The sequence below is a fragment of the Terrapene carolina genome, unplaced genomic scaffold (genome assembly GCF_002925995.2).
Source record: "Terrapene carolina triunguis isolate 2854851 unplaced genomic scaffold, T_m_triunguis-2.0 Scaffold96, whole genome shotgun sequence".
Lineage (NCBI taxonomy): Eukaryota > Metazoa > Chordata > Testudines > Emydidae > Terrapene > Terrapene triunguis.
This window is the reverse complement of record NW_020664447.1, coordinates 18,312,814-18,323,236: the sequence shown is the minus strand read 5'-3', so window position 1 is coordinate 18,323,236 and position 10,423 is coordinate 18,312,814. Positions and strand designations below refer to the sequence as shown.

Genomic DNA, 10,423 nt, shown 5'->3' with positions numbered 1-10,423 from the left:
AAAAAAAAAAAAAAAAAAAAAAGTCTCTCTCATGTTTCCTTGTTTGGAATGAGAACAAACAGACTTTACAGAGGTCTGGTTCCCTTTTGACCCTGTTTTAATTTAGTATAGTAACAGCTGGTACGGTTCTCTCTCCGTGAATGAATACTTCCTGAGCTACCAATGCCAATCATTAGTACAGTGTTTCAGGAAGAAGGAACCAAATTAATAGTGGGGATGAACATTGTAAACTGTGGGGTTTGTTTATGAAGATTCTGAAATTAAATTGAATTCTACCGTAAATAGATAACCAACTGTGCAACATTAATACAGATGTCCCAGATTACCTGGCCATGAGTCTAGCAGCTATGTATATGGAGTACTCTATCCGCTAGCTTGATATTATTTGTTTGTTTGTGTCTTTGATCATCCTTAAATTTATATGAAAGACAGTCTTTATTTTAAAGGCAGGTAGAAATCAGCATTTCTACCCTGCCAATCTCCAAATATGGAAGTAATTATCCTGATTCTCACTTATATTTGTGTAAAACTGGCATAAGTGAGGAGATTCTGGCTCCACACAAATCTCTAAAAGCTCTGCCATTGTTTAGCATTACTGTCATTTAGGCCATGTTTTACACTAGTGAGCTTACTGCAGCATAGCTGTACCGATTCAGCTGTGCTGCTGTAAGATCTTTCGTGTAGCCGCTCATAGCCGCTGTAGCTATGTCGGAAGGAGAAACTCTCCAGCCGATATAGCGTTGTGCACACAGCCAGTGAAACTTACGTCGCTCGGGTGTGTTTTTTCCAAATCCCTGAGCAACATAAATTTTTGCGACATATGGTAGTGTAGATATGCCCTGAGAGTCATTTGGTTTTGGTGGTCAGGCACATGCCCTAGTTTATATAAGATTCGGCTCACGGTTTTTGGTCCTCTTGGGTTTACTTTTTCAGATGTTACCTGACTGTAGTCTTTGTGAGTTCATAAATTCATTTACTTTACCCAGGAGTCCTCAGGGTTCATTTTGAGATATCAAAGTTTCATCCTAGCAGGGACTTCAAAACCAACAGGTTCAAAAGAGAAAGATGGTGGCTACTCCTCATCTGGGACAGGAGTTGGTTCTACAAGTGTCTGCACTCCTCCCGCTCCAAAGAACTGTAAAAGAATCATGGGCCTCCTTTACAAAACTCTAGGCATTGGGCTGAATTCTTTCACTACTGCTGAGGGAATAAAGCAGGAGATAAAATCTCTCACAGAATATATGTAAGGCAGGGATGTGTTAAACTAGCAGTATTGGAACTCTTTCGTTTTTGACACTATACACATTCACTGAAATAGGATGACTGTGTCTTTTAATAGGCTGGATACCCTTGAGAGTAAAGTTGGAATTTAAGGTTGACTTGAAAAAGAAAAAAACAAAGGACAAAGTTCAGATGTCTAGATTTTTTGGCTTTATTCGTTTTGAGTTGAGATAGATCATAGACGGTGCATTTCTCTTTAATTTTGTCGTGTATGGGAACTGGGAACAATATTGGGCTCATCAATGGAAGTTCCTTAATAGGTTTTTCTTCTTTTTGATAATGCACTCTGAAAAGGTTATGTGTTTTGACAAATAAGTTATGTATCCTGAATACTGTATTTACTATTGTTTAAAGCAATATAGTCTGTGATGAGTAAAACGTGGCCCATAAATAAAAATATATTTAAAGTCTTGTGGTTTAATTGCTTGATTAATATTTGCTTAGATTTCAGATAGAGATTTATTTTAAAGGAAGTAACTGTAATTACAAATCTGTAAGGGAATTTAAAATCAGTCTAATGGACATAGTAGATCCCAGGCACTAGGACTTATTAGAGCAGTTAGATCTCATGCATCAGAGCTTATTAGTTAACATTTAAAAGGAACTTCATCCTGAAAATCACGCCATAGAAATTTTCCTTAGAAATGAGTCTTTAAGGTTTCTCAATAACAGAAAAGGAATGGCAGAGGGAAAACACAAAATACTGAGTTTGAAAATAGAAACCAATTCCATAACCTTGTCAGTGCTGCAAAACGTTTAGTTCCATGTCTGATACTCCATTCATACCATAGCATGTTTAGAAGCATGCTATAGTTCAGGGGTTCTCAAACTAGGGGGTCACGAGCTGTCAGCTTCCCCCCCAAACCCCGCTTTGCCTCCAGCATTTATAATGGTATTAAATCTATTTAATTTTTTTTTAATTCATAAGGGGGGTCGCACTCAGAGGCTCGCTATGTAAAAGGGGTCACCAGTACAAAAGCTTGAGAACCAGTGCTGTAGTTTTTTCCTGAGCTCTGATGTCAGATTTCTCAATAGAAAAAAGCCATACCCCATAGTATGCAGAATACTTGATCTGCACAATACTTTGAATTGTAATGGTGCTAAATTGTTTCAAACAGCTCACAAGCAGGGATCTTCTGTCCAAGGTCTGAAAATGTGAGAGGTGGTTGTGCATGGACTAAGAGATGGGATTCTCATATTTAAGTTTGATCAAATACCTAAAATTTAGTTTTTATGCATTTCTTTTCCTCCTAATAGATTTACACGGATTGGGCTAATCACTATCTCGCAAAATCTGGTCACAAACGATTGATCAAGGACCTACAGCAAGATGTGACTGATGGAGTCTTACTGGCTGAAATCATCCAGGTTGTAGGTGAGTGAGTTTCTCTTTTTATGCCATGTATACGCCTATTTTGTCAGAGCCAGAGCTTGTTTTTTCACATAAATATGGGAAAAAGAAATAGAAACCATATGGAATTAAGATAATAATTCTGCCTCTCAGGCTTTGATAATTAATTTGATAAAGCTTTATGTTCGGGGATTGTGGAAAAATATTTGATCTTGATAAGATCTCCTGACATAGCATTATCACCCAGGACAGCTGAAGGGAAAAAGCAGCTGATGAGCTTTTTTTCTGCTGGGTGACTTGTGAGCTTGCTTGTTATCTTTTTGTTATCTTTGTTCCTGTTACCTTTTTTAGACTGGTCTGGAAATAATTCACCAAGACAATGGTGTGTTATATTAAATCTGCCACTTCTGGTTGGATCTGAAAAATTCCAGTGTGCAATTAGGATTAGGGAAGGACATGATTAGTATATGGAAGAAAAGAAACCCTTAACAATCTGTTTTAAAATAAGGAAGCTCGTTTGTTGTCAGGATGGCCCCAGGCGCTAAAGGGACTGATGCCAATGGGAGTTGAAGGTTCTGGTTGGGCCCTGTGCAGGGCTCCACATTCCCCCAGTTCCAGGTTCTTCATTAGTTCCTTTAGAGACTCATCCGTCTGGTATTTAGGCTATCACAAAACACATGGATGGAGCTATGGAGAATGACAGAATCAGGAAGCCCATTAATAGGAATTAGAATGACTGTTATTGACAACAAGACTGACAGACTTGAGATGCAAATGAAGAAGACAGTAGTGAAGTAACTAGACACCAAAGCTTGTATAGTTATTTCTGTTACAAATGCTGTGCAAAAGAATTAGAGCCCTGAGTTAAGTTTATGAATGTATGGGTCGGATATTCAGCTGACATAAATTGCCATAGTTTCTATTGACTCCAACTGAGCTAAATTGATTTTTACCAGATGAAGATCTGGCCCATACATACTGAACAAACAACATATTCATTGCTGTCTGAGTATAGCACTCTGAAAACTATCCATGTAACTACATAGGTATAAAAATTTCACATGAATTACTTGTGTATCTGTGTATAACAAAACTCCATCCAATATCTATGTAACTGTGTATACCAACACAAATATTTTAATGGGGAGATTTTCAGAGGCATAAGGTGGAGGAAGGCACCCATCTCCAGTTGACTTTCAGTGGGAGTTGGGCACCTAGCTGCCTTTTGTGCTTTTTTAAAATCTATCCCTACATACATACAGTTACATATATGTAACATTGCTGCACAAATTCCTTGAGTAGAAACATGCATATAAGAACACTACCAAAAACAGTGTACCTACCTGTATCAAATACTTGTATGCATATTTCTATGTGTACCTACTTGTGAATGTTCCCATATGTTTCAAAATATGTTCTGTGAAAAATATTCAGAAGAGTTATTGTTTACTAAAATGTTTGATTTAATTCATCTTTGCATTTTTTCTGCTTTTTCTCATTGCTGTTTTAGTGTTTGGATTTAGCGTTTTAAGACACAGTTGTGAAAGGTTAATACCTACGGTGAAGGATTTTCTTTTTCATAATTTTTTCCAAACAAAAGAAAATCCATGTTTAAACACACAAATTCCACTTTAATCCCCCAAATTGGCACTGAAAGGGAAATATTCATTTGCATCCCTTATGCACTGGCCTTAGGCAAACTGCATCTCATTGTCACATTAGAAGTGGTAACTTCCACACATGGAAACAGCTTCAACTGCAGCTATAAAACCATGACCTATCCTCATAAATAAGGATTTGTACTATGAAAGCTTCTGAATGGTAATTTCTTTTCCCCTTCTGCATGCAGTGCTCTCTGGTGTGGGTGTGTGTGGGGAGGGGAGGTACGAGAAAGCAGCAGTACCATAGAGACATCCCTGTTCTTTTATGGGCATTGGTGGTGTATTTAGAGATTATCCCAGGTTAACAAAACCTTTTCAAGTGAATTTGTTGATTATGAACATTCCTTTTGGTCACTGCATGAGTTTTGTATTCAAGACTTCAGTGCTAACAGTGATCTGCAAAGGGAAATATGTTTGCGCCTTTTTATGAAGAATGAAGAAGAGCTTTTGAAAGGTTTTCTGTTCTCTTCTGAATTCTCTTTTCTGCCTTTTTGTTTTAAACATTAGAAATGCAGGCCTTGTCTTCACTTTTTCCCCCTAGGAGATCCTGTAGATGATTAGAGAACTGGTAGGATTATGCCATCAGAGATGCCATGCAGTTAAACCTGATTAATTAAGAAGGGATGTAATTTTTATTCTGCTTCAAACTCTTAGTTTTTTGTCAACATCAGTTTAGCTCAAATGCCTAAATAGCACAGCTGAGAGAAGCGGTCATTGTTAAGGATATAACACCTTTGCCCTTTTGGGTAAGGGCTCAGAAAGCTCATGATCTACAATGAATCCTCCAGCAAAACTAGAGAAAAAACAAGCTTGACATGTCTGATATTTCTAAGGAAAAACAAGCAGAACAAATCCTAAAAAAATATTTGAAGCCTTTGTTAAACTTCATAAGGAAGGGAAAAGTGCAGAAGTGCCTTTTAAGACCTTGTAAAATCTGAACTGTGTATTCTTCTTGTTGAGATAGTTTGCCAAACTACCAGCTCTCCTTAACAGGTGTAGATTTTCTTCCTGTGGCACCTTTTCCTACAGTTCTCCAAGTTGGTTAAAATCTTCTTTTTTGAAGTCTACTATCCTTTTTCTGCTCCTCTCACGCCTTCCTTTCCTTAGAGTTGTGAAATCTATCATTTCATGATCACTTTCATCCAAATAGCCTTCAACCTTCAGATTCACTACCAATTCTCCCCTCTCTCCCTCCATTAGTCAGAATCAAGACTAAAATATTTGCCCCCCAGTTACTTCCTCCACCATCTGAAACAAGAAGTTGTCCCCACTACATTCCAAGAAACATCCTATTAGTGAGATTATCTTTTTGCATGGTGAAAACCCTGGAGACAGTCAACTGTCACCACACATCAGGGCCATCAGAGTGAATTATTATCGAGGTTTACAAGGTCCAGCACTCCCTCGTTCTGTGTACATTCCTGTCACTCAAAACCAGATGTATATTTCTGGAAAGAAAAGAAATCTGATTTAGGAATTTATAATTTGGTAACTTTCATTCACTTTTTATTATAACTTGGCATCCATATTTTGAAACAATGGGCAATTCTAAAAATATTTGAAACCTGGTAGGGATAAATTTGACACTTAAGAGCATAGAGATATAATCTTCAGATTTAACTACTAGCAATATTGTACTTGAATTATTTTGTGTTTTGTACAGTGACAGTTTGTCATAATATTCTCAAGTCAATGGGGAACTTTATTGACAAAATGCTAGGTTATTTTGGTTCAAAGCTTGCAAAGATTTACACATCTGTGTAACTTCATGTATATGCATAATCCCACTGCAGTCAATGGGACTGCTCCCATGTGTTACTGCTCGCAGAACCTGGATGTCAGATTGTAAACTTTTTGGGTCAGGGAGTGTGTCTTAAGGGGGCAGGACTTACAAACAGTGAAATGCCATTGCATAGAGTGCTAAGCCTTTCTTCACTTGGCCAACTAATGGTACTGGTACTCTGAAAGGTGGAATATATACTGTAGTGTTACACTGGTATGGGAGCACAGAGTTAAGATGTACATTGGCACAGATGATTTTGACATTGTGAATAAACCAACACACTGAATGCATGTCTATACACACACAAATACAAAGTGATATCAAATCTAAATGGCAAAGAATCACACCCGAGACACTGAACTTAAAAAACTGAACTGTCAATCAAACTTTTGGCTTTTGTTTTGACTGAAGTTTTTACTGAGAGATCAGTGGAGCTGCCAACATAACCAAAATGAGCTTTCTCCTCCTCAACTCTTGGCCAACCATTTTTAAAAAATTAGCTACAACAACCATTGAACTATTTAAAAATGGATCAATTTAGGTGTTTCAGGGTAATTACGATTCACCTGTGATAGGGGAGGAGCTTCAAGAGACTCTTAACACTACATACCTGGGAAAAGCTCCAAGGGGAAAAGAGAGAGTTTTCCTGTGGATTTTCATCTGAGGCTGTGTTGGGGGGGACTGCCAATTTCTTCTGTTTATCGAATCCAGCATTTTTTAAGAAGAATGTAATATCATATTCCAAAAGTTACAAATGTAGGGACTGATGGAACAGAAATTAAAGTCCTTTAATTTGGGTACTGGAAAGGATTAAGTTGTTTGCTAAACCGTAGTTAGCTTGAAAGATTCTGTGTTATATCCTCGCGCTACACTGCACTACTTATAAATCTCTTTTGTTTCCATGATTGAAAGTCTGTGTTAAGATGACAGATTTCTACTACCATACTCAGTAAGTGGAGCACTTCAATTGACAAAAGTATGCTCTACACTTACAAAGATGGGTCACTTACCCTTGTTGGCTTTGTATCAGCATTTTCTATAATATACTTTCACTTTGTACATTTTGTAGTACACTCTCTCAATCTTCTATAGAGATCTAAGTATTCGGTGTCTGCTCCCATTGAAGTCAATGGGAACTTTGTCATTGACTTTAATGGGAGCAGCATCAGACACTCAGTCTACTTTTAGAAAGCCATTTATTTAACAGCACAGAGTTCCTAGTATCTTAGTTTTCTTGATTGAACGCAATTGCAGTACTATTTTCCAAGCCTGGTAATCTTCATAAATAATGGACAGTAATGTCCTATTTTGCCAAACTGCTGCCTCTGTCACATTACTGATCTCTCAGTTAACACTGTTGCTTACTAACGGCTTGTCTGTTCCTGGAATTATTTAGGAATGACTATTCAGGAATTTTCACCTGGAAGTACGTCAAATTAAACTAGAAAAAAACTCTCTTATTCCAGATTAAGAGTGTCCAAACACGGAGTTAATCTGGAATGGTTGTCCGCTTTAAATACACAACCTCTTTTATTTCAGAATAACTTTCATGTGTAGAAAAGCCTTTATTACTCTCACCTTTGGGCCAGAAGGTTGTGGTTTTATGTTCCAAATCTGCATCTGGACTCATATACAGTCAGGACATGCCAGAATCACAATTTATCCTGTGGATGAGACATTAAGCAAAGATTTCTTCTGCTTGGGTCTGGATAGCTGTCCAAGTAAAAGTTTTAGCACTTTATGAACTGTATTGGCCAACATCCTTTTACTCGGGAAAAATTATTGTAAGGTCCAAAGATGTGGCTGAGGCATTGATTAATGCTTAATAGCTTTGTAACAAAGCTGTTTGTAACAAAGAACTTAACTCATTGTACAGTGTGTTGAGCTACTTTTTGTATAAAAGGTTCTATATATCCACCCATGTTCTGCTCTGCATGGTCCTTATCCAAGGCAGTTTAGAATCATTCCTATCATAACTTTTCATGTAGTGTATCGAGTGCCATTTGTTGAGGATTTTTATTTTTGTGGGGAATGCATATCTATATCTGGGACACCAGCAGCTGCCTGACCAACAGATTTAAAGAACACTTTACAGTACATTGTGGTAGAGACCCTCTTTCCCCCTCATGTTTCCATATACTTTTGACTCTAATAACCTGTCTCACAGTATTATAATGCACGTGCCACAGAAGAAATAAAACCAAACCTTCCTTTAGGTTCCCTTCTCTCTCCTTTGATTCAGATTCTATCTATGAAAAAATGGTTATTTCTGTTCATACTACTTTTATCACTGAGTTAAGCTGCTTTTGCTATGTCTAGCTTAATAAAGGGGAAGAGAGAAGTCATCAGACATCCTCAGTGTATGCATCAAAAGTGGCAAAAGTTTGGAAACATTTAAAAATCTCAGGGTGAAATTCATTTCACTCACATAAAACCAGAGTAATCTGACTGTACATGGGTAAAGTGCCATGGGGGAAATGGTGAAATATCTCTCCAGCCTTGGAGCTGTACTGCTATAAGCCCATAGTGTACAATGTTGGTTTTAGAATAATTTTAGGCCAGGCTAATGATACAGAAACCCATTCTGTGCAGGGAAGAGCCTTGGAAGATAATCAAAGCTTGATGGGGCTGCAGTAAATAAGGGTTAACGGGAAAGACCCATGTAGTCCGGATTCTGAGGTTGCAGAATTTGCAATGGAGTTTACTTCCTGCTGAGAACTGTGCTCCAGAATCTGATTGTTTCAAGCTCTTATGGTTGCAGAGAGAAACTCAAAATTGTGAATTGTGTAAGTGATGCAGTGTCATCTGCATGAGTCTGCAGAGAGCCATATTCAACTGTTCTCTAGGCAAACAGAAAGATAGGGGTTGAAGTTCAGCCAGGCTGCAATCAAAGACCACTACTGCTGAGCAAGCTGCAAGTATGACCCTTTGCCATTTCTTCTAGCAGCTCTCTTCCATCTGCTATCCCTAGCCACCTGGAACCATAGGTGGTGTGGACCATGCTATGGGAATTGAGGCCAGGGAGTGGAGCAGGAGAGAATGGTGGTGGTGGAAAAACTATCCTTGAAAATAACCATTGACAAATTTTGGGGCAGTGAGTATTTCCAACTATGCTCTATAGTTGTGTGTGCTTGTGGCTAGAGGGGAATGGAATGGAATACATTAACGTTGCTGTGGATTATAGAAGTTGCTGCCACAGAGTTTAGGGGTTGTTGGTAGGGCATTTGGTCCCATTCTGCTACAGAGTACACAGAATCCTGTTTATGGAAGAGCCCTGAGCCTAATCTAGTTCTTTTTTTCTGTAGCCCAAAGATTTCCTCACAGAAGATATGTGATCACCAACTCCAATTCTTTCTTCTAGTTTATAATGTATTAATACCTCTCCCATGATACCAAATCAGCAATATATACCCCTGTGCTTTAAAGGTGCCAAATTCACAAAGCAGAAGAGAATTATGAGACAAATTAGCTGAGAGAGAATTTAAACAGAAAAATGTGAATAAAATTAAGAACTATTTAAGAACGTTTTCTTAGATGCCCAAAGAAAGCACAGGGTCACAATTGGGAGAAAGCTACACTGGTTAAAAAACCTGCCTGGCTTAGAGGAGAAGTGAACAAAGCTATAAAAATATTTTTAAAAACACAACAATCTATAACAAATTGGAAAAAGGGGACATTGATAGCAATGAATATAAATTAGAAACTAGAAATTATAGAAAATTGATAAGGGAAGCAAAAGGACACTAGGAGATGTCGATGGCCAGCAGAGTAAAGGACAATAAGAAGGAGTATTTTAAGCATACTGGGAACAAAAGGAGTTCTAGCAATGGTATTGGTCCAAATGGTAGAATTGTCAATAATAATGCAAAAATGCTGAAGTCACTGTGGTCAGATGTTTGGCTGCGTGTGTATGTTTTCCCTGTGTGCTGTCCCAGCTCTACACAGACAGTTGGCAGAGCAGACCTTGAGCGAACCACCCAATGAGCACAAGATCCATTAAGGTACGAAGGCATCCAGCCAGGTTTATTGTTGAGGAAGCACCTGGCAGATTCCATGAGCTATTAAGACATGTATACCCATGACAATGGATGCAGCTCAGTCAATGGTGGGACTTTCCACTGCCCCCTAGGCTAGCCAAAGATACTCCCTCTGAGATACATTTTTATACCCTGATATAAACAAGTTACGTACTGTCATCTGACCTTATCTTTTAGGAGGGGTCAGTGTGTTTCTGTTATCCTTGGGGAATGTTTTTGTACCATCCTTGATATCAGGATGTTCTGGTACCACTTGATATCAGGATGTGTTTGCGTGAGTACTCTGTGCTTAGCACTTTTTTAGGAATGT

The 10,423-nt window shown here is 38.2% G+C and overlaps 1 protein-coding gene across 1 annotated transcript in view; it reads left to right on the top strand.

The window, feature by feature from the left end:
* Positions 1–1,560: 1,560 nt before the first annotated feature.
* Positions 1,561–10,423, top strand: part of NAV2 (neuron navigator 2) — a 231,203-nt gene continuing 222,340 nt past the window's right edge. The window contains exons 1-2 of the mRNA XM_029911548.1: positions 1,561–1,575; positions 2,539–2,656. Coding sequence (XP_029767408.1) covers positions 1,561–1,575; positions 2,539–2,656 — 133 coding nt within the window. The remainder of the gene's footprint in view (positions 1,576–2,538; positions 2,657–10,423) is intronic.